Raw genomic sequence first — 25,242 nt, forward strand, 5'->3', positions numbered from 1 at the left:
TGCAGACTGGCACATTCCAAGGTCCAGGACTACGTGCTGAGGGACGCACTAAAGCTCGGGGCAGCCGCTGCAAAGGCGCAATGGGGAAAGGTCCATGTCTAAGACCTTTCTGCCACAGGGTACCGAGGTGCTGGGAATTGTTTAGAGCCCCTCGGGCTGTACAGCTCAAAATGAATGTATTCAGTGAATACTAATTGTATTATAATTGTATTGAAACACCTCAGAGTGCAACATGATGTATGTTGATAACTCCAATACCATTGTCTGATTGTCTGCATTGACCATATTGAAATTATTGTAATATTGATTATATTGATGCACCTTGTGATCCATGTGTAAAAGTTGAATCTGATTGTACTTTTGTGATGGTGATTTTGAAATGTTTTGGCATGTTCTTCCAGATATTTTATGAATAAAGTATATTTTTCAAAAAAAAATGAGTCTATTACTTACACTCCAAGTAGTTGGACCATGCCATACCACCTGTCCCTCATGGAAAAATTTATGCAGAGAAACACCTTTGACCACAAGTCCATCAGGCAGTGATCGGCACATAACGTCTTAGAGGCCCTGCGGGAAAAGGAGAGGGTGGATCCTGTGGGATGGTTCCCCAAGCAGACTGTCAAAGTCATTTGGCAGAATGTCTCATTACCAGAACTTTCCAACAAGCAACAAGACGTAGCTTGGCTGGTGGTGAGAAAGGCCCTCCCCATCAGATCCTTCCTACACGCCAGGAGTCTCACCCCCACTGCACGTTGCCCTCGAGGTGGCTGTGGTGGGGACAAGACCATTGTTCACCTACTTGTGGATTGTGCCTTTGCAAAGAAGGTCTGGAGAGAGATGCAGTGGTTTCTGTCGAGGTTCATCCCGAGCAGTTCTGTGACACAGGACTCTGCTCTACGGGCTGTTCCCTGGGGGACACACCGAGACAAACATCAAATGCAGCTGGAGGATCATCAACTCGGTGAAAGACACTCTTTGGTCTGCCCGAAACTTGTTAGTCTTCCAGTGCAAAGAGTTGTCCCCAACCAAGTGTTGCAGACTGGCTGAGGGATGCACTAAAGCTTGGGGCAGCCGCTGCAAAGGCGCAATGGGGAAAGGTCGCTGTCTAAGACCTTTCTGCCATTGTGCACCGAGGGGCCGGGAACTGTTGAGAGTGTACAGCTCACAATGAATGTATGCATTGAATACTAATTGTATTATAATTGTATTGAAGCACCTCAGAGTACAACATGATGTATGTTGATAACTCCAATACCATTGTCTGATTGTCTGTAATGACCATATTGAAATGATTGTAATATTCATTGATTGTATTGATGCACCTCGTGATCCATGTATAAAAGTTGAACCTGATTGTACTTTTTGTGATGGCGATTTTGAAATGTTTTGTAATGTTCTTCCTGATATTTTATGAATAAAGTATATTTTTAAAAAATAAAAAAAAATTAGTCTACTACTTAGTCTGTCGAGGGGACACTCCTTGGCAGCAATGTTTGCATCTCTGCACAAGTACGGAGGCCCCAGCAGTGAAGATTGGCTGCACAGGACCCTGACTTGTCCTGATCCTGTTTAGCAAGGACCTCTCCTGCTGTGCTGGATCAAAGTCTGCTATTTGACAGGTGGGGTTTGTCACAGGCAACTTATTTTTCATTCCTTGTTCCAAAGGATGTCTGCTGGTAGACCTTGCTCAGAGGCATTACTCCATATGGGGCACCAAGATGGAAGGCAGACAGTAGGTGAATTTAATATATCATTGTGGAGTGGTAAGTGAGGTGCATCACAGATGCTTTCAACCAGCTTGGACAGGAAGCCAGGGCAGGGGTGTTGACCGGAAAGTTCCAGTCATGATGTGCATTGTTGTATTCAATTGCATGTCAGCAAGATATGCGTGTGATGACCTGTGCCAGAGAAGTGCACTGTTCTCTGCTGTGGAGTATGATAAGGCAAGTGCTGAGGTCCGGAGTATCGTGGCATCTGCACCAGACGTAGACCCAGCAAGTTTGGTTAATAAGTTGTTTCTGGTTTTTACCTTTGCTGCTGTTTTCTTCAGGTGTTCCCGAAAGGACAGGGACCGATCTAGAGTGACTCCCAAGTATGTTGGGTTGGGGTCATTCTTTAGTCTCTGACCATCTATGTAAACATGCAATTCTTTTTTGGCACTGGCAGAATGGAGGTGGAGTACACTGGATATAGTTTTAGAGGAATTCAATGTAAATTGCCATGTGCTGCATTAATCTGTCAACTTTGTAACATCTTCGTTAATGATCTGGGCCAGGGTGCAGAAGGACGGGGCTTAGGTGGCACAACAGATGCCATCAGCATCTATGAACTTGTGGGATATGGTTATTGTCAGGTCATTTTTATGTAAGTTGAACAGGATTGGGGCTTGCACTGGACCCTGTGGTAGCCTGTTGGCTTGTCTTCTCCGTGCACTTCTCCCTTGTCCAAGATGGACTCCAAAGCGTCTGTTGCGAAGGAGTGTTTCAACAACTTTCCTGACCTAGGTTGGAAGCAGCATGGACAGCTTTAGGAGCAGACCAGTGTGCCACACTGTATCGTAGGCGGCTGTGAGGTCCAATAGCATCATGCCTGTCTTCAAGTTCATTTGGAAGCCATTTTCGATGTAGATGGTGAGTGCCAGACCTTGATCACATGTGCTGCGCCCCTTATGGAAACCGGCTTGGTCGACATTAAGGATGGTCTCTACTTCTGGAGATATGCATTGCAGGATAAGACGCACAAAGATCCTAAAGCACACCGAAAGTAGTCAAATCGGTCGATAGCTGGTGGATCTTTTCCAGATTTTGGTATGCCACACTTGCGGGAGTGAGTTTGAGCTGGTGATTCTTGTGTAGAACTAAGTCAGCCCAATCTGAGCACAGGGGTCGAGTTGTTTCAGGAATTCTAGTGCAAAGCTGTCATATCCTGCTTCTTTGCCACATTTCAGGTCCCTTAATGCTGCCCCCAGTTCTATGATCTTGAAGGGATTAGGACTGTCATGTTCTGTATGTTGCTGGCGTTGTTTATTCAGTTCATTACAGAAGGTGCATTTTCTTATCCAATGGTGCCTTTGCTATATTGAGCAAATGGTGAGCAACTTGGTTTGGGGTGATTGATGGGCGGTTTAATACAGGTGATTTTTGGGCTGCTCCAAGGTGGTGAATAAGGCTACAGCACTTCCAACTGGAATGAGTGAAATTGAACCCTGCTGTTGTTTCCTCCCATCTTGCATAGTGTGCAGCATTGAGAGACTCGATGAGGTGGTCTGCTATGTCAGGGTCACCAGGTGATTCATATTCTTTTAGGAGTGCTGTATTCTCTGTATCAAGGTATGGGGCATAGGTGGGTTGGTAGCCGCAAGGGATGGCTGTGCAAGCAGCTTTGTGAATGGCACCGTGAAAGCGCTTATGTATATCTTCCACAGGTATCTTATGGATAGGTTGAGTTACAATGATGTAGTCCAAGGTCTAGCTGCATTTTTGCCAATCAGCTTTACAGAAGTTCCATTGCATCTTCCTTGCACTGTTGATGACTGGAAGGTAAGGGCCAAAATGGATGAGCGATGGCCTGTGTTGACTATATGGGAAATCACCCAGGACTAGGCACTGGGTCAGTCACTGAATGTCCAGGACAAGTCTAGAGGGATGACATTTAATGACCACTAACTCCTGCTGGCTGACTGTCACTTACAGAAAGACCAGAGGGTTGGCAAGTGGACATGGGAGCTGAACATGAAACTGTTGACCCCAGAAAACCATTGAGGAACTCAGAAGGGATTACGAAGATTGAAGAACGACTAAACCCCTCTTTGAGTCCCCGACACACCGGTGGGAAGCAATCAAGGAGAACATCAAGAGGTTTTTCTTCCTCAAAGGTGTTCAGAAGGCTAGAAAGGATCAGAGGGAAATTGTCTTGACTCCAGAAAAGCATGCAGAATCTGCTCCAGCTGCAGTCGATGAGGAGGATCTCCAAGAGATAAAGAGCCAGAAAGCCTCGCTCTTTGCCTCAGAGGTCTCCAAGATCATCTTCCGGTCCAGAGTCCACTCCATGGAGCAGGATGAGATGTGCTCGCATTTCTTCTTCCAAAAGGTACAAAGAGAGCTGTGATCAGCAGCCTGAAGGAAGAAGACGGCTCAGTAGAGTCCGACATTTTGACAATCAGCAAATCCTTTTATGCCGGATTGTATGACCTGAAGTCCACAGACAGCATGGCCTCCCAGTCCTTCCTGTCCTCTATCACGGAGGTCTTAGATGACAATACGTGGGAGAGTCTAGACAAACCATTAACTCTGGATGTGCTGATTAAGGCCCTTTGAGAAGAGTAAAACTCCCGAAAGCAATGGCATATTGGCTGAGTTGTATTCAGCTCTGTGGGACTCTATCGGCCCAGACCTGCTGGAAGTGTACGAGAGTATGCTTCTGGCCAGCAGCATGTCAGAATCCATGAGGAAAGGCATCATCGCCCTCGTCTCCAAGCCGAAGGGGGAAAGGGAGGAAATTAGAACTTGGCAACCCATTTCACTGTTGAATTTGGACTATAAAATTCTGTCCAAAGTCATCGCCAATCGGGCCAAATCTTTTCTGGAGTTGGTGATCTACCCAGACCAGATCTGCACTGTATCAGGCAGGAAGATCTCTGATAACCTTGTGCTATTCAAGTGTTATGACCACAGCCAATGTTAATTGCTGCGGAAGCCAAATCCCAAAGGCCTTACGGACCATACCCTTTTTTTTTGTATTCTGAAAATGAGAAGATGTACCGATATCAGCAGTAAGAGATCCAGTAACGCTTTTGGGATTTAAAAAAATTAAAAGTAAAAGTTTTATTAACAAGAATAAAAGAAAACTTAAGCTCACAAGATTACAGTTACACAGTTAAGGTTAGTCTTACAAAACATTCCCCCCAAAAAACTCTCCACTTGGTCGGACCCACATGTAAACACCTTCCAGGTAACACCCGCTTAAAGATGTTTAGTTATAAAATCCAGTAATATTACCTAAGGCAAACTGCTGTGGCTTCAATAAAGGCATACCACATGACCTGTAACTCGCTTCCACTCTGCTGTGGAAAACCAAACTTCAGAATGAAACTGTTTTTTGTAGCACAAGACTTTTCTGGCTTGACTGGATGGTTGATTCAAACTGCATCTCCTCCCAACCCAGAGTTATCAGCTCCCAACTCAACAGCCCAAACAGCTCCAGTTGCTATCTCAACAGCTCAAACAGCAGCTCCAGCTATAGCTATCCTAAGCTCTCCACAGTAACTTTAAAATACCTTTTTACCCCTTTCATCTCAAATTCCATTGTTCTCACACTCTTTGATACTCAAATCCTTCTAAATATAAAATCTTTCATATCTCTATCTTGTCTTTGCTGTTGAGTCAATAAAATATAATAACCCCACCCCCCTCCCCTTTCTATTTACCTATGGAACTCCTGCAAGTTGCATACCTCTGACTCTGTTTTAATATTCAAACAAACTCTCAACTCATTTAAAAATGCAAATTGTAGATCTAACCTATTTACTTAGACCTCAAACAAGCACCTCTATTCTTTTCACATTTTAAACCCCCCAGACAATCTGTCTCCTATTAATCTCTGCCCAGTTTAATTAAATCACACACACACACACACACACACACACACACATAAACACACACAAATACAGGCTTTCCACAGAGTAACACAATATTTCTCAAAAATATTTTTAAAAAACATCCATTTCTCATACAGCCTATATACGGGACAGGGGTGTGGACACCTGCCTCATTAGCCTAGACCAGGAGAAGGCCTTTGACAGAATATTGCATACGTATATGATGGATGTGCTCTTCAAATTAGGGTTAAAAGAGGAGACTTGCATGTGGAGGCAGGAGAAGTAGCAGAGGTATTAAACAAGTACTTTGCATCTTTCTTTACAAAGGAAGAGGATGCTACCCAGGCCGATGTGAGGGAGGAGATAACTGGTACACTTGAGGAATTTACAACTGAGAAAGGGAAGCTATTAGAAAGGCTCTCTTTACTTAAAATTGATAAGGTACCAGGACCGGATGAGATGCACCTGAGGATTCTAAGGGAGGTGACAGTGGACATCTCAGAGGCATTAGTGATAATCTTCCTGTCTTCCTTAGACATGGGTGGTGCTGGAGGACTGTAGAATTGCAAATGTTACACTCTTGTTCAAAAAGGGGTGCAAGGATAATGCCGACAACTACAGACCAGTCAAATTGACTTCAGTGGTAGGAAAACTTCTGGAAACTATAGTTTGGGACAAAATCAATATTCACTTAGACAGGTGTGGAATAATTAAGGAAAGCCAGAATGGATTCATTAAAGGAAAATCATGTTTAACTAACTTGCTGGAGTTTTTTGAGGAGGTAACAGAGAAGATTGATAAGGGCAATGTTGTTGATGTGGTGTAAATGGATTTTCAAAAGGCATTTAATAGAGTGCCACACAATAGACTTGTGGGTAAAATTCTAGCTCATAGAATAAAAGAGAAAGTAGGCACTTTGATAAGAAATTGGCTGAGTGACAGGAAACAGAGAGTTGTGATAAATGGTTATTTTTCAGATTGGAGGAAGGTCTGTAGTGGAGTTCCCCAGGGGTCAGTGTTGGGACCCTTGCTCTCCCTGATGTATATTAATGACCTAGACTGTGGTGTGCAGGGCATGATTTCAAAATTTGTGTGTGATACAAAGATTGGAAGCATTGTCAACTGTGATGAGGATAGTCTTGAACTTCAAAAGGACATAGAATTATTGGTGGATTGGGCAGACATGTGGCAGATGAAGTTCAATGCAGAGAAGTGTGAGGTGATACATTTTGGCAAGACGAATGTGGAGAGAGTGTATGAAATAAAGGGAGAAACTCTGAAGGAGGTGCAGGAACAAAGGCACCTCAGTGTATGTGTATGTAAATCATTGAAGGTGGCAGGGCATGTTGAGAGAGCAGTTAATAAAGCATATGGTATCCTAGGTTTTATTAATAGGGGCATTGAGTACAAGAGTAAGGAAGTCATGTTAAACTTGTATAAGACACTAGTTAGGCTTCATCTAGACAACTGCATCCAGTTCTGGCTGCCATACCTGAGGAAGGATGTGAAGGCATTGGAGAGAGTACAAAGGAGATTCACAAGAATGATTCCAGGGATGAACAACTGTAGCTATGAGGATAGATTGGAGAGGTTGAGGTTGGAGAAAAGAAGGCTGAAAGGAGACTTGATAAAGGTATTCAAGATCCTTAGGGGTGTGGACAGGGTAAATATTGAGAAACTGTTCCCATTCAAGAGTACTTCAAGAACTTGAGGGCATAGACTCAAAATAACGGGCAAAAGGAGCAGAGTTGATGTGAGGGAATATTTTTCACCCAGAGGGTGGTTGGAGTCTGGAACAAGCTTCCTGAAAGGGCGGTGGAGGCAGGTTCGATCGAGGTATTCAAAAGAGAATTGGATTGCTATCTGAAAAGAAATAATGCAAGGTTACGGGAATAAGGTAGGGGAGTGGGATTAGGTAGAATGCTCTTTCAGTGAATCAGTGCAGACCCGATGGGCTGAATGGCCTCCTCCTGCACTGTAAAGATTCTGTGAAATGGGGTTTGGGAGGGAATCTGCAATTGGATCCAACTGCTCTACACAAACATCAGTGGCGCAGCTTCAATAAATGGGTGGGAATCGGAAAGCTTTCCAATTAAATCTAGAGTCAGGCAGGGCTGCCCTCTCTCCCTGGTCCTGCTCGTGTGTTGCATAGACCCTTTGCTGAGTCCACCAGGAAGCATTTAGGCATAGGAAGAGTGACGATCTTGGGCAGTGGAAGCACTCAGGTCAAAGCCTCCCTGTGCGTGGACAATATCACCATGTTCGGCTCGGATCTGCTGTCAGCATGCAGACTGCTGAACATCTGCGATCAGCTCGAACTGGCCTCAGGAGCCAAGGTAAATCGTGGTAAGAGGCTATGTTCTTTGGGAACTGGGCTGACAATCCTTTGTCCCCTTCACCATCAGGTCAGACTGCCTGAAGGTGCCGGTATGTGGAAGGATCGGGGCATTCATTAGAAACTGGAAGAAGCGAGTAGCTATGGTCAAACAAAAACCGAGCATGTGGGAGTGATGCCCCCTCTCCTATGTGAGTAAGAACCTGGTCATCAGGTTTGAGGCTCTCTTGGTGTTGCTGTAGGTGGCACAGGTCTGGTCCATTTCTCACTCCTGTGCTGTGGCAAACAACCGAGCCAGCTTCTACTTTATCTGGAGATCAAAAATGGACTGTATTCGCAGGGACACGATGAACAAACCTCTAGAATAAGGGGGATAAAAACGTATCCAACATTGCCCTCATCCTGATGGCCACCTTTGTGTGTGGCTGTATTAAGCTGTGCGTAGACCCTCGGTATGCAGACACCAAGTGGCACTACGTGCTGAGGTTCTACCTGCCCCTGGTGTGGTGAAGTGTGGTGTGGCTACGTTGCCGCGGAACACTCCAAGTAGTTGAACTGTGCCAGACCACCTGTCCCTCATGGAAAAATTTATGCAGAGAAATGCCTTTGACCCCAAGTCCATCAGGCATTGGTCTGCAAGTAACTTCCTAGAGGCCCTGCGGGAATAGGAGATGGTGGATCCTGTCCAATCGTTCCCTGAACAGACTGTCAAAATCATTTGGCAGAGTGCCTCATCACCAGAGCTTTCAAACACCAATATGTAGCTAGGCTAGTGGTGAGAAAAGCATACCCCGTTAGATCCTTCCTAAACACCAGGAGTCTCACCCCCCTCTGTAAGTTGCCCTCAAGGTGGGGCTGTGGCGGGGAAGATACCGTTGTACACCTTCTTCTGGAGTTTGCCTTTACAAAGAAGATCTGGAGGGAGATGCAATGGTTTTTGTCAAAGTTCATCCCGAGTAGTTCTAAGACACAGAACCCTGTGCCCTAAGGGCGGATCCCAGGGGTGCACACCGAGACAATTGTGGCTAGAAGACCATAAACTCGGTGGAAGGCATTCTTTTGTCTGCCCGAAGCTTGTTGCTCTTCCAGTGCAAAGAGTTGTCCTCGACCTGGTGCTGCAGACTAGCACATTCCAAGATCCAGGACTATGCGCTGGGGGATGCACTAAAGCTTGGGGCAGCCGCCACAGAAGCACAATGGGGACCTTTCATACCATAGTGCACTGAGGGGCTGGGAATTGTATAGACCCCCTCAGGCTTTATGACTCACTTTGAATGTACACAGTAAATATTACATGTATCATAACTGTATTGAAGCACCTCTGAGTGCAAATGTAGAAAATTTGAATATCATTGTACTTTCTATAATGACCATTTTGAAATGTTTTGTAATGTTCTTTTAGATATTTTGTGAATAAAGTATATTTTTGCAAAAAAAGACATTTAGTGATGGCCTTAGGTTTGACTTAAAAGTGTGTTTTAGTATTATGTTCATGCAAACCCAACCTGTTGTGGCCACTCCATTTACTTATACTTAGAGCAAAACCACAAAGTTCTAGTCAGTTTGAATAACAAGTTTTCATTGTGATGCTATTTTAGAAAATGCCTTTTGTAAGGGTTTTTCTTTCTTGGGCATGCTGAATAGATTGATTACTAAATGTTGTAAAGCTCGAAACAGCAGTGGTCCAAAGCAATTAAAACAAAACATTGTGGGTGCTGGAAATCCGAAATAAAAACAAAAAATGCTGGAAAAACTCAGCAGGTCTGGCAGTATCTGTGGAGAGAGAAACAGAGTTAACGTTTCAAGTCCCTATGAGTCCAGCGATGCTGCCAGACCTGCTGAGTTTTTCCAGCATTTTTGTTTTTATTGTGATCCAAAGCAGCTTGGGAGGGAGGCTAAAGGTGCATAGATCATTAAAATGTCATGAACAGATACAGAAAATAATCAAAAAGGTTATTGGAATGTTGGTCTTTATATCTAGAGAAATAGAATACAAGGGGGTAGATGTCAAGCTTCAGCTATAGAAACACCTGCCCCTTCACTTCTTCTCTCCTCACCGTCCAAGGGCCCAAACACTCCTTTCAAGTGAAGCAGCATTTCACTTGCATTTCCCCTAACTTAGTCCACTGCATTCGTTGCTCCCAATGCGGTCTCCTCTACATTGGAGAGACCAAACGCAAACTGGGCGACCACTTTGCAGAACACCTGTGGTCTGTCCGCAAGAAAGACCCAAACCTTCCTGTCGCTTGCCATTTTAACACTCCACCCTGCTCTCTTGCCCACATGTCTGTCCTTGGCTTGCTGCATTGTTCCAGTGAAGACCAACGCAAACTGGAGGAACAGCACCTCATCTTCCGACTAGGAACTTTACAGCCTTCCGGACTGAATATTGAATTCAACAACTTTAGATCTTGAACTCCCTCCCCCATCCCCACCCCCTTTCCGTTTCTTCCCCCTCCCTTTTGTTTTTTCCAATAATTTATATAGATTTTTCTTTTCCCACCTATTTCCATTATTTTTAAATCTATAACTGTAATGCCCTGTCAGTCTTTCCAGCCCACCCCCACTAGAGCTGTACCTTGAGTGTCCTGCCATCCAACAATTGCAAACAGCAATTGATGCTGGAACAATTGTTACTTTTGAAACTGAGATCAATAGATTTTTGATAGCCAAAGATATTAAGGGGTATGGAGTTAGGTTGCAGATCAACCATGATTTCATTGAATGGTGGGCCAGGCTCGAGGGCTAAATGGCTTACTCCTGTTCCTATGTTCCTTTCATACACTGTAAATTCCCCAGATTTCACTCACCTGTTTACTGGCTGCTACTCCCTTAGTGCCCTTGCCACTCCCCGTGATGCTGCTGCTCCTCACTGCAGAAAACCTTACATAAATTTCAATTTTTCTAAAATTCAGCTGCCTCTACCATATCCCACCCCACACCAAGTCATGCTTGTCCATCGCAACCATTCTCACTGATTTATTATCTTAAAAAAATTCTCATCCTTCCGCTTAAATCCCATCAGGACCTTATTATCTCGCCGACTTTCTACAGGCCCCTTCTGTACTCTCTATACCTCTGATTGGTCTCGTTTGTATGTCCCTCTGTCCTTTTGCCCCATTAATGGTGGCTGTGCCTTCAGCTACTTGATCCCGCTCTGCAGAATTCCCATACTGAATCCAAGCTCTGTTGAAAGAGATAGGGAATACATGTAGCGCACTGAAACCTTGTACCCCTTGACCCATAGATTAGAAACAGCGCAGCTTGTTGCTTTTCTTTCTTTCTCTCCTCTGTCATCCTGGAACATTTGTGTTCTTCCAGATGAATTGTTGCTGCCTATAGTTTAGATATTGTTCTCCAGGGGCTTGTTAAGCCATATTTTTGACTTTGGTTAAGGCGAAGGCTGCTGTTGTTTACATTGTCTTCTTGTGTCCTGAGGGCAATGTATGTTATATATGTATGCATTACAAAAGAAAATTGTAATAAACATTTAATTTTAAAATATCATTTAAAAGGCAGAATAGACTGGCTTAGAAAATAATAATATTAGGAAAACAACAATCAAATCAGATAATCAGTTTGTAGAATCAATCATTGGGGTCAGTGCCAGCATTTTTGTTAGTGCTATATAACATCTTGGTTGTGCGTTGTAGCACTTGCTGCCTTTTTTATTGCTTCTATTTCTCATCTATATGTTGCTCCTTGGTGACATCATCTCGACACAGCATTAATTCCACTTGGACTCTGATGACACCCAGCTTTATTTCACCACCACCTCTCTTGACCTTTCTACTGTTTCGATATTATCAGACTGCTTGTCCGACATCCAGTACTGGATGAGCAGAAATTTCTTTCATACTATCAGGTAGACTGAAGTCTTTGATCTTTGGTTCCCACCATAAACTTTGTTCCCAAGACACTGACTCCATCCCTCTTCCTAGCAACTGTTTTTAGGCTAAATCAGATTGTTTGTAACATTGGTGTCCATATTTGACCACAAAATGAGCTTCTGACCACACATCGGCATCATCACCCAAGCTTGCCTATTTCCAACACTGTACGTGCCCAACTCTTGCCCTTGCCTAGCTCAACTGCTGCTGAACCCATTATCTATGCTTTTGTTACCCCTAGCCTTGACTGTTCCAACACACTCCCAGCCAGCCTCCCATTCTACCCTCTGTAAACTTGAGGACATCCAAAACCATGCTGCCCGTGCCCCAACTCACACCAAGCCCATATCATATATTACCTTGTGCTCACTGACCTACATCAGCTCCCAATTGAGCAATGCCTCAATTTTTAAAAAATTCATTTATGAGATGTGGGCTTCACTGGCTAGGCCAGCATTTATTGCCCTTCCCTAATTGCCCTTGAGGTGGTGGTGGTGAGATGCCTTCTTGAACCACTGCAGTCCGTGTGGTGTAGGTACACCCACAGTGCTATTAGGGAGGGAGTTCCAGGAATTTGACCCAGTGACAGTGAAGGAATGGCGATATATTTCCAAGTCAGAATGGTGAGTGGCTTGGAGGGGATCTTCCAGGTGGTGGTGTTCCCATGTATCTGCCCTTGTCCTTCTAGGTGGTGGTGGTTATAGGTTTGGAAGGTGCTGCCTAAAGAGCCTCTGCAGTGCATCTTGTAGATAGTGCACACTGCTGTTACTAATTGTCGGTGGTGGAGGGAGTGAATGTTTGTGAAATGGGTGCCAATCAAGTGGGCTACTTTGCTCTGGATGGTGTCAAGCTTCTTTAGTGTTGCTGGAGCTGCCCTCATCCAGGCAAGAAGTGAGTATTCCTTCACAATCCTGACGTGTGCCTTGTAGATGGTGGACAGGCTTTGGGAGTCAGGAGGTGAGTTACTCAGTGCAGGGTTCCTAGCCTCTGACTTGCTCTTGTAGCCACAGTATTTATATGGCTAGTCCAGTTCAATTTCTGGTCAATGGTAACCCCCAGGATGTTGATAGTGGGGGATTCAGCGATGGTAATGCCATTGAATGTCAAGGGGCAATGGTTAGATTCTCTCTTGTTGGAGATGATCATTGCCTGGCACTTGTTTGGCTCTAATGTTACTTGCCACTTGTCAGTCCAAGCCTGGACATTGTCCAGGTCTTGCTGCATTTGGACATGGACTGCTTCAGTATCTGAGGAGTCATGAATGGTGCTGAACATTGTACAATCATCAGCGCACATCCCCACTTTTGACCTTAAGATGGAAGGAAGGTCATTGATAAAGCAGCTGAAGATGGTTGGTTCTAGGACAGTACCCTGAGGAACTCCCGCAGTGATGTCTTGGAACTGAAATGATCGACCTTCAACAATCACAACCATCTTCCTTTGTACTAGGTATGACTCCAACCACTGGAGAGTTTCCCCCTGATTCCCATTGACTCCAGTTTTGCTAGGGCTCCTTAATGCCACACTCAGTGAAGTGCTGCCTTGATGTCAAAGACAGTCACTCTCACCTTACCTCAGGAGTTCAGCTCTTTTGTCCATGTTTGAACCAAGGTTGTAATGAGTTCAGAAGCCGAGTGACACTGGCGGAACCCAAACTGAGGGTCAGTTAGCAGGTTATTGCTAAGCAAATGCTGCTTGATAGCATTGTTGATAACACCTTCCATCAGCTTCCTGATGATGGAAAGTAGACTGATGCGGCGAGAATGGCCTGTTTGGATTTATCCTGCTTTCTGTGTACAGGGCATACCTGGGCAATTTCCACATTGCCGGGTAGGTGCCTGTGTCATAGCTCTACTGGAACAGCTTTGCTAGGGGCGTAGCAAGTTCTGGAGCACAAGTCTTCAGTACTATTCATGGAATATTATCAGGACCTGTAGCCTTTGCAGTATCCAGTGCCTTCAGCTGTCTCTTGAAATTATGCAGAGTGAAACGAATTGGTTGAAGACTGGCATCTGTGATGCTGGGGACCTTGAAGAGGCCAAGCTGAATAATCCACTCGGCAATTCTGGCTGAAGATTGTTGCGAATGCTTCAGCCTTATCTTTGCACTGAACTGATGGGCTAGGCTCCTCCATCATTGAGGATGGGGATATTTGTGGAGCCTTCTCCTCCATTGAGTTGTTTAATTGTCCACCACCATTCACGACTGAATGTGGCAGGACTGAAGAATGTAGATCTGATCCGTTGGTTGTCTATCACTTGCTGCTTATGCCGTTAGGCACACAAATAGTCCTGTGTTGTAGCTTCACCAGGTTGGCGTTTTTAGGCAGGCCTGGTGCTGCTCTTGGCATGCTCTCCTGCACTCTTCATTGAACTATGGTTGATCCCCTGGCTTGGTGGTAATGGTAGAGTGGGGGATATGCCGGGTGTAAAGAAAATCTAATTTTTTTCCAATATTACTGTGGGATACTGTGAAGCAGGCTTGTGGGGGCTGTGTGTATTTTTGTATATGTGTGTGACTGATATATTTAAACTGAAGACAGTCAGATTGCAAGGTTTAAATCATCAAAGGACTTAAGTGTAAAAGCAGGCATTTTGAAGTGGAGCTGAACTTGATAAGATGGATTACATGTAAATACAACATGAATAGAAATTTGCATTAGGAGATAAACGAGGAGTTGAATTTTTAGCTGTTGAAATTGAAAGGGAAATAACAGGAAGTTTACAATTGGCAAATATCATAAATGAATAAAGCAAAGTTATTAAGTTTATTTTTCCCAAAAGTTGTGCCCATAGAGACAATATGAAAGATTTTTATATTCTGGGAAGGGTAACTTCCAAAGAAAGTTAAGAACAATGGGTTTAAAGATGAAAGAGGAAAAAAACATATTTAAGGAAAGATTGAAAGCTGTATGAGAGGTGTGGCCATGTGAGGTCTTGAAGAGTGTGCTGTGCGAAGACAGGCCTGTGAAGGAAGCAGCCTCTAGCCACTACAGAGAAGTGGTTCTTGTTCCAGAAAGCAAGGTTTTGTTATAAGCCTTGGATTTCCATTGTCTAGTGAGAGGGAGAGAGAAGCCCTGTGACATACCATCCCTATAGCAACAGTGGATGCCTTGTAGTAATATTATTGGATGTTTTATAGATTAAGAATCTATAGAGACTGTTGCCCAGAAAAGGGTGTTTTATCTGTAAGTCTAGGTAAGTAGAAATCTTTTGGGAAATGTTGTAAGACTAAATTTAACTGTGTAACTGTAATCTTGTGTGTTTAAGTGTTCTCTTATTTTATTAATAAATGTTTTAATTTAATATTTAAAATCTTCAAAAGTGGTAGTGGAATCTTTAGTTCTGACTTCAGTACACATACCTACTTGTAATAAAAATACAAATTGCAAATCATTGTGATAGTTTGACCAAGTTTCTCTTGGGATTTGGTCAGCCTGGCAATTACCACCTGCCATATTATAACATGGGCCATGAGGTTACAGATTGCAGTTGAGTATAATTCTGCTGCTGATGGCCCACAGCGCCTCAGTGCCTTAGTCATGAGTTGCTAGATCTGTTAGAAATTTATCCCATTTAGCAATCTACACAACACGATGGAGGGTATCCTCAATGTGAAGGTGGGACTTTGTCTCCACAAGGACTTTGCGGTGGTCACTCCTACCGATAACGTTATGGGCAGATGCATCTGCGGCAGGCAGGTTGGTGAGGATTAGGTCAAATATGTTTTTCCCTCTTGTTGGTTCCCTCACCACCTGCCACAGACCCAGTTTAGCAGCTACGTCCTTTAGGACTCGGCCAGCTCAGCCTGTGGTGGTGCTATTGAGCCACTCTTGGTGATGGACATTGAAGGCTCCCACTCCTGTGCCCTTGTCACCCTCAGTGCTTCTTCCAAGTGGTGTTCAACATGGAGGAGTAGTGATTCATCAGTTGTGGGGGTCGGTACGTGGTAATCAACAGGTTTGCCCTTGTTTGGCCTGTTACCATGAGATTTAACGGGGACTGGAGTTGATGATGAGGGCTCCCAGGGCAATTCTCTCCCAACTGTATACCACTGTGCCGTCACCTCATTCTTCTTTTCAAATCCCACCTTGGCCTCTCCCCTTGCTAGCTCTGTAATTTCCTCCGGCCCGACGACGGTCCAAAATATCTGTGCTGCCTCCCTCCATGGGGGCAGGTGATGTGATGAAACCTCCAGGAATACAACTAGAGTTGGCAATCCTAATCCAGCATCCTGCTCTGAATTCAGGCTTCCAGCAGTATTTTGCTTTCATCCCAAGGATGTCCTAAAAAATACCAAAGAAATATTAACTCTATTTCTCTCTCCACAGATGCTGTCAGGCCTGCTGAGTTTTTCCAGCCCTTTCTGTTTTTATTTCAGATCTCTAGCAGCAGTATTTTGCTTTTATATTACTAAAAAGTACTTTACAGTCAATGAAACACTTGTGCAGTCTGGTCACTGTTGCAATGTCAGCTGAGCATTTCTACCGGTCTCAGTTTTTTATTTCGGATTTCCGGCAGCTGCAGGTTTTTATTATTTCGGGGGTGGGCAGAGCAGGAGACTACAACTCCCGCAGTGCCCCGCGGCTGGCGCGCCTGCGCCGTGGCGGTTGTTTCCGGCTCGGGGAGGCGGAAGTGAGGTAGGTAAACAGTCGGCGCGGGCCGGTCGGTTGGTGTGAGAACAGCGGCAGCTCGAGCGGCGGGGAAGCATGTCCGCCTTGAAGTACGCGGGGCTCGACGACACTGACAGCGAAGACGAGCTGCCTCCTGGCTGGGAGGAAAGAACCACTAAAGACGGCTGGGTTTACTACGCCAAGTAAGGAAACAACAACAGCCACAATAATAATAGAGGAATTGGGGGGGGGGGGGGAGGGACAGCAAAGCATAAATGCAAAGTAAAGCCCTCCCATTTCTCTGGCAGAGAGTTAACTGTCAAGCCTTTCCTGCTGCATATGCATTGCTGAAACTGTCCAATCCAATTCCCTACTCTTCATCCTTGTTTAAACTTTTTTTTTGATTTTTAAGAATGTATCTAACTTGATTGAATTGCTCACAAGTTTCGTTCTGTAGATTTCATAAGGAGAGTGGAGATCATGTTGCACAGCACGTTGGCACTTATGGCACTTGTACAATCACACACCTAAAATATAGATTATGGAGTGTTTTTCGAATGGGCGAGCAATGCATTGAATTAAAATTAGTAAAACAATGATGCTTTCTTTTCTCTCCCTTGCAGTTGATCTAAAAAGGTGAGCAAGCATTGACTTAATTGCTTGAATGCACATTTTTACAAGAAAAATCCAGCACTCTTAGCACATAGGTTGTTAACTAATGTTATACTGATAGGTTCAAGTGATAACTTGCAAACTCTCCTGGGTTTATATCTTTCAAACAGCTTGTCTCCTCTCCCTGGAGTCCATCCATTGGTAGAAGCTTTACCTTCCTTCTGTGCAGTTTGCTGAGGTTAAATGTGAATTTGGGATCTATCAGCTTTTGTCTCTGTCACCCCAATGGGAATCTTTGATTTTGTAGGCCAGACCTATGTGAAATTCATGGTGCAACTTTTGAATTTTTAGTAATGGTAAAGGGAGATTGCCTGAGCTTTGTTGTTGTCGCCACATAATTGTCTGTACAAAAGGTTTTGCTTTTCATCCTCCATTGCTGAGAGATAGGTGTCACTTCTGAAATCCACAGCAAAAATCATGTCTGTTGCTCCTGTGGAACTGTACCTCTGTATCTGTCATTCACCTTTAGAGAGGAGGCGAAAAGTGTACAATTGGAAAGGAGGAATAAACAGTCTGTTAAATTTTAACGTGGCTCTTTTCAAAGCCTTTATATGCATAGGATGTCTCAGACTTTTAATGCTTTGCTCATTTTTAAATTTCAACTGCTGCCAAGTTCGCAATGGTCAAACAAAGCAAGTGTTTCTGTTTCCACAACACTTGGCCCTCCTACTAAAGCTAACAAGCTGCTTCTAAAATGGAATTCAGCAAACAGAACCTACATCTTGTTCAAACTCTGTTGGGGTTGATCACATCACTACAGCACTCTAGGGAAACTGGTTGTACTTAATTCAGTGCATGTGAGAAGGGATAAGTTCAAATGTATTTTTAATTAAATGCTAAATTCTATGTGTTTACTACATGAGTGCCACGGGTTTTTGGTAAAAGACTTTCTTTGGCTGCTTATGTTTGTAAAAAGTTTCTTTTTAAACTGGAATGTGATTTCATTGACTTTCCAAAAATTTAGAATGGCAAACTTCAGCATACTGTGGATAATTGTGAAATTAAATTGTCATTTAAAGGGACTGAAATACTAGCGATAGGATAAAAAATCTATAATTGTTTCTAAATTTGGCATTTCTATTTATAAACGCTCTGCTCCTCCCATCATGAGTATTCTGATTGGTGAAATCAATGCATCATTGACATTTGGAGCAACAATAGTGAGAACACAAGCTTTGACCTCAATGCCCTCCATTGAAGCTACTGTATTTTATTTAATTATTCATGTAATATTGCTCCTCCAACGCATTCTCCTTCATGGAGCCTAATCATCTTATATGCAAAACAAGAGACTTGAAAAAGTACCTGTTTGGATTTGCAAACATGTGAAACACTGAATTACTGAATAACCTCCAGTGCAAGGCTCAAATTTAGCAGACCAGCTAAATGTATATCAGATTTCTTGAGTATTCAGCCACCAGCAAATACTTTTGTCAGTGACAGTCATAATCTTGTCACAGAAAAGTACTTGTTCATTTACCATTTTTTTGATTATGATTCATCTTGCAAATAGAATGTTGTATTACTGATAACATCCTCTGCTATCGATAACTTGTCTGATGTCCCTGTCTCCCTACCTTCTGAACTTTAACTAATCCAGCAGTATCATTTTCTGTGGCCTTGCTGTTTCATCACTCTGTCATTGTTGGGATCTACAAGGCCCCTTTGCCCCATTAAATTAATTTGAAGATCCTAAATCTAATTTTCAAATTCACCCACAGCTGTTCCCCACTTTTAATTTTCTTAATTTTCTTTGGCCATCCTGCCTAAACTCTCCACTCCTCCCAGACCCCAGACTGCTGTTTGTTTCTCATGCGCTCCACTTCAGTATTGTCGGCCATTCATGTGGTGAGTCACTAAGTGCTTGCCCCACGGAATTCTCTTCCTGGACCATTGTTTGTTTGGCTTCCTCCCCCTGCTATTTTCTAGACCTCCTTAAAAACCCACCTCTCTGATTGGGCAGTTTTTATTTCCACATCCTACCCCACACTTTTTCATGACGTAAGTGAGAGCAGGCCATGTGGCCTCTCACAGTTCAAAAAGATCCTGGCTGATCTTCAATCTGAATTCTACCACTATATCCCATAATCCTTTGATTCTCTTAGTATCCAAAGAAGCTTTCCATCTCATCCTTTAATATACTCAACAACTGAGCATTCATAGCTCCCTAGGGTAGAAAATTCAAAGATTCAAAATCCTCTGAGTGAAGAAATTTTCCTCATCTAATTTCTAAATGGCTGACCCCTTATTCTGAGACTGGATTTTCCAGCTGGGGAAGCAGCCTCTCGGCATTGAACCCTCTCAGAATTGTATCTGTTCATTTCATCAAAAGTTTATTTATTTAAAATCAAATTCTGTCACGTTCAAGGGCTGAATTGAGGCAAGTTAATAAAATTAATAAAATCAATAACTTTTCCAAGTAATTATTGAATCCCCTGCAACTAGCAACATACATTGTCCCTTCTTTTTTCCTCCTTCCTACCTCCTCCCAGTCCCTCTGTCACCCGCCTCCCAATTTGGTGGATCATTGTAATGTATGGAGCAAGTGCTTGCAGCCTGTGGCTGTATTTCAGCTGTTGACTTGGCAGCCACTTGTGCTGGGCATTGGATACTGAGGATATAATTTTGAGCTATACAACTTGTATAAAGTAACATCAAATATGTCTTCCTTAAGTAAAGTACCTTTGCTTGAAGTATTTTTTTGTTCCCCTTTTCACAATTTTACCTTCATTGAATTTTTTCTGTAATGCTTAGATTGTTTTGTCTTTTTCACCGTTGCATACAAGATGTGTTTTAATCTGCAAATAAATGCATTAATAAAAATAGTTTTACTTATTTTCTCTTCATCCAACAGTCATATTGAGCTGAAGACCCAATGGGACCACCCAAAAACCGGAAAAAAGAAACGTGTAGCAGGAGGTGTGTACTATAAACCATACTAATATTAGAACCCTTTTTGTGATGAGTTTGTTGTTAAAAATCTTTTTTGCTCTCAGTCATGGCGTGTAAACCATTAGATGTAGGAAAAGTGGTAAGGATACCTGGTATCTTAGAAGTTTAAATGGTTTCAGGAGTTTCTGTGTAGGTCTATGATATTCCAAATATTTTGATGAAGCTTATATTCAATAAATTCAATTAGGTTTGGCTATGATTTTGTTGAGTTGGAACATCATGATTCTATTTTGTCAACTGCTGTTTGGGGAATTTGGTATGAATGGAAATATTGCATACAAAATGAGAATAATTATAAGCTCTCATTAAGAATTTGTGGTGTGATAAAATTATTTCTGTATTTCTTCAGAAAAGCAATTTTTAATTAGAGTTTTAGAAGTGTCTCTTCCTGATCAACACTTTTTATTTCTAAACATTTCTAAACATGCTTAATATAAAAATGAAACTTTTAAGTAGGAGTGATATTTCAAGTTATCCTCTGGGCTAACAAGTGGCAAGTAACATTCATGCCACACAAGTGCCAGGCAATGACCATCTCCAACAAGACCATCTCTAACTATCGCCCCATGACATTAAATGGTTGAGAAGGTAACTAGCAGGATAGATAAAGGGGAGCTAGTAGATGTAATATATTTGGATTTCCAAAAGGCGTTCGATAAGGTACCGCACATAAGGCTACTTAGTAAGGTAAGAGCCCAAGGTGTTGGGGGTAGTATATTAGCATGGATAGAGGGTTGGCTAACTAATAGAAGACAGAGTTGGGATAAGGGGGCATTTTCAGGATGGCAACTTGTAACTAGTGGAATGCCGTAGGGATCAGTGCTCGGGCTTCAATTATTTACAATATATATATTAATGACTTAGATGAGGGGAGTGAATATGCTATCGCCAAGTTTGCAGGTGATGCAAAAATAGGTTGGAAGGCAAGTGGTGAGGATGACACAATGAGTCTATAGAGGGATATAGACAGGTTAAGTGAGTAAGCAAAAAAGTGGCAGATGGAATATAATGTGGGAAAATGTGAAGTTATGCACTTTGACAGGAAGAATAGAGAAGCTGAATATTATTTAAATGGAGAAAGACTGCAGAATGCTGCAGCACAGAGGGATTTGGGAGTCCTTGTGCATGAATCCCAAAAAGCTAGCATACAAGTTCAGCAGGTAATAGGGAATGGAGTATAAAAATAGGGAAGCCTTGCCAAAATTATACAAGGCACTAGTTAGATCACACCTAGAATACTGTGAACAGTTTTGATCCCCTTATCGAAGGAAAGATAAAATGGCATTGGAGGCAGCCCAGAGAAGTTTCACTAGAAGGATTTTTTTATGAGGCGAGGTTGAGTAGGTTGGACCTGTAACATTGGAGTTTAGAAGAATGAAAGCCACCTTATTGAAACATATAAGATTCTTAGGGGCCCTGACTGTGTAATTGCTTCGAGGTTGTTTCCCCTTGTGGGAGAGTCTAGGACCAGAGGGCATAATCTCAGTGTAAGGGGTCGCCCATTTAAAACAGAGATGAGGAGGAATTTCTTCTCTGAAGGTAGTTAATCTGTGGACTTGTTTTTGCAGAGGGCTGTAGAAACTGGGCTGTTTAGTATATTCAAGGCTGAGATAGACAGATTTCTAATCAGTCAGGGAATCAAGGATTATGGGGAAAGGCAGGAAAGTGGAGTTGTGGATTATCAGATTAACCATCAATGATATAGATGGGATGGTGGAGTGGGCGGTAAAGTGGCAGATGGATCTTAACATAGAGAAGTGTGAGGTCATACATTTAGGGAGGACAAACAGTTACAGGGATTACACTATAAGTGGGAATATACTAAGAGGGGTAGATGAAGTGAGAGATCTTGGCGTACAAGTACACAGGACCCTGAAGGCAGCAGTTCAAGTAGACAAGGTTGTAAAGAAGGCATATGGAATGCTCTCCTTCATTGGCAGAGGTATAGAATATAAAAGTAAGGATATAATGTTGGAACTGTATAAAACACTGGTGAGGCCACAACCGGAGTATTGTGTGCAGTTCTGGTCACCACATTACAGGAAGGACGTAATAGCTCTGGAAAGAGAGCAGAGGAGGTTTACAAGAATGTTGCCAGGGTCAGAAAAGTGTAGCTATGAGGAGAGATTGGATAGAACAAAGAACAAAGAAAAGTACAGCACAGGAACAGGCCCTTCGGTTCTCCAAGCCTGCGCCGATCATATTGCCCGTCAACTAAAACATTTTGCACTTCCGGGGTCCATATCCCTCTATTCCCATCCTATTCATGCATTTGTCAAGCTGCCTCTTAAACACCACTATCGTACCTGCTTCCACCACCTCCTCTGGCAGCAAATTCCAGACACGCACTACCCTCTGTGTAAAAAAACTTGCCCCGCACATCTCCTCTATAGTTTTCTCCTCTCACCTTAAATCTATGTCCCCTAGTAATTGACTCTTCCACCCTGGAAAAAAGCTTCTGACTATCTACTCTGTCCATGCCACTCATAATTTTGTAAACTTCTATCAAGTCGCCCCTCAATCTCTGTCGCTCTAATGAGAACAATCCGAGTTTCTCCAACCTCTCCTCATAGCTAATATCCTCCAGACCAGGCAGCATCCTGGTAAACCTCCTCTGCACCCTCTCCAACGCCTCCATATCCTTCTGGTAATGTGGCAACCAGAATTGCATGCAATATTCCAAGTGTGGCCTAACCAAGGTTCTATACAGCTGCAGCATGACTTCCCAGCTTTTATACTCAATACCCCTGCCAATGAAGGCAAGCATGCCATATGCCTTCCTGACTACCTTAACCACCTGCGTTGCCACTTTCAGTGACCTGTGGACCTGTACACCCAGATCCCTCTGCCCGTCGATGCACTTAAGGGTTCTGCCATTTACTATATAATTCCTACCTGTATTAGACCTTCCAAAATGCATTACCTTGCATTTGTCCGGATTAAACTGCATCTGCCATTTCTCTGCCCAAGCCTCCAACAAATCTATATCCCGTTCTATCCTTTGACAATCCTCTTCACTATCTGCAACTCTTCCAACCTTAGTGTCGTCTGCAAACTTACTAATTAGCCCAGTTACATTTTCCTCCAAATCATTTATGTATACTACAAACAGCAAAAGTCCCAGCACTGATCCCTGCGGAACTCCACTAGTCACAGCTCTCCATTCAGAAAAGCACCCTTCCACTGCTACCCTCTGTCTTCTATGACCAAGCCAATTCTGTATCCATCTTGCCAGATCACCTCTGGTCCCGTGCGACTTTACCTTCTGTACCAGTCTGCCATGAGGGACCTTGTCAAAGGCCTTACTGAAATCCATGTAGAGAACATCCACTGCCCTTCCATTGTTGATCGTCTTTGTCACTTCCACGAAAAACTCGATCAAGTTAGTGAGACACGACCTCCCTTTCACAAAACCATGCTGCCTCTCACTAATACACCCATTTGCTTCCAAATGGTAGTAATTCCTGTCACGAAGAATCTTCTCCAATAATTTCCCTACCACTGACGTAAGGCTCACCGGCCTGTAATTTCCTGGATTATCCCTGCTACCCTTCTTAAACAATGGAACAACATTGGCCATTCTCCAGTCCTCTAGGACCTCACCCATAGCCAGTGAGGATACAAAGATTTCTGTCAAGGCCCCAGCAATCTCCTCCCTTGCCTCCCTCAGTACTCTGGGGTAGATCCCATCTGACCCTGGGGACTTATCCACCTTAATATTCTTCAAGACGCCTAACACCTCTTTTTTGATCCCAACATGATCCAGGCTATCTACACACTCTTCGTTAGACAAATCGACCGCTAAGTCCTTCTCTTTGGTAAATACTGATGAGAAGTATTCATTTAGTATATCTCCCATTTATTCTGGCTCCACAAACAGATTCCCACCTCTGTCCCTGAGTGGGCCTACCCTTTCCCTGGCTACCCTCTTTTTACACATGTATAAAAGGCCTTGGGATTTTCCTTAATCCTGGTTGCCAGTGACTTTTCATGACCCCTTTTAGTCCTCCTGACTCCTCGCTTAAGTTTCTTCCTACTTTCTTTATATTCTCCACGGGCTTCATCTGTTCCCGGCCTTCTAGCCTTTATGAATGCTTCCCTTTTCTTTTTGACTAATCTCACAATATCCTTCGTTATCCAAGGTTCCTGAAACTTGCCATGCTTATCCTTCATCCTAGCAGGAACATGCCGGTCCTGAATTCTTATCAACTGACGTTTGAAAGCCCCCCACATGTCAGTTGTTGATTTGCCCTCAAACATCCGCCTCCAGTCTAGATTCCTCAGTTCCTGCCTAATATTGTTATAATTAGCCTTCCCCCAATTAAGCATCTTAACCTGAGGACTCCTGTTATCCTTATCCACCAGTACCTTGAAACTTACTGAATTATGATCACTTTTCCCGAAATGCTCCCCTACTGAAACTTCGACCACCTGGCCGGGTTCATTCCCTAATACCGGGTCCAGTATTGCCCCTTCCCTAGTTGGACTATCTACATATTGTCTCAGGAAGCCCTCCTGGATGCATCTTACAAATTGTGCACCATCCAAACCTCTAGCACTAAGTGATTCCCAGTCAATATAGGGAAAGTTAAAATCACCCACCATAACAACCCTATTGCTTTTACATCTTTCCAAAATCTGCCTACATAACTGTTCCTCGATCTCCCGCCGGCAATTGGGAGGGATAGGGTGGGGTTATTTTCCTTAGAACAAAGAAGGCTGAGAGGTGTCTTGATTGAGGTGTACAAAATTATGAGGGGAATAGATTGAGTGGACAGGATAAAATTGTTTCCCTTGGTGGAGAATTCTAGAACCAGGGGACATAGATTCAAGATAAGTGGCAGAAGGTGTAGTGGGGACATGAGGAAGAACTTTTTTACGCAGAGGGTAGTGGGTGTCTGGAATTCACTGCCCAAGTTGGTGATAGAGGCAGAAACTCTAAACTTTTTTAAAAAATACCTGGATCTGCACCTTAAGTGCTGTAAGCTGCAGGGCTATGGGCCGGGGACAGGAAGGTGGGATTAGAAAGGGCACCTGGGTGTACTCGGGCTGGCATGGACAGCATGGGCCGAACGGCCTCCTGTGCTGTAACTTTTCTATGGTTCTATGATCTCATTGAATGGCAGAGCAGACTTGATAGGCCAAATAGCCTACTTCTGCTCCTACATCTTATGGTCTTATG

At 43.4% G+C, this 25,242-nt stretch overlaps 1 protein-coding gene across 5 annotated transcripts in view; it reads left to right on the forward strand.

Annotated features, from left to right (window-relative positions):
• The first annotated feature begins 16,441 nt into the window (after window positions 1–16,441).
• Window positions 16,442–25,242, forward strand: part of wwox (WW domain containing oxidoreductase) — a 968,269-nt gene continuing 959,468 nt past the window's right edge. For 4 of the 5 annotated variants that reach the window (XM_078544626.1, XM_078544630.1, XM_078544628.1 and 1 more), the window contains exons 1-2: window positions 16,442–16,639; window positions 19,963–20,027. In XM_078544626.1, the coding sequence (XP_078400752.1) occupies window positions 16,533–16,639; window positions 19,963–20,027 (172 nt within the window). In that variant the 5' untranslated portion in view covers window positions 16,442–16,532. The remainder of the gene's footprint in view (window positions 16,640–19,962; window positions 20,028–25,242) is intronic. The other variant, XM_078544631.1, reaches the window with a different exon arrangement.

The sequence above is a fragment of the Cetorhinus maximus genome, chromosome 6, assembly GCF_964194155.1.
Source record: "Cetorhinus maximus chromosome 6, sCetMax3.hap1.1, whole genome shotgun sequence".
NCBI classification, from domain to species: Eukaryota; Metazoa; Chordata; class Chondrichthyes; order Lamniformes; family Cetorhinidae; genus Cetorhinus; species Cetorhinus maximus.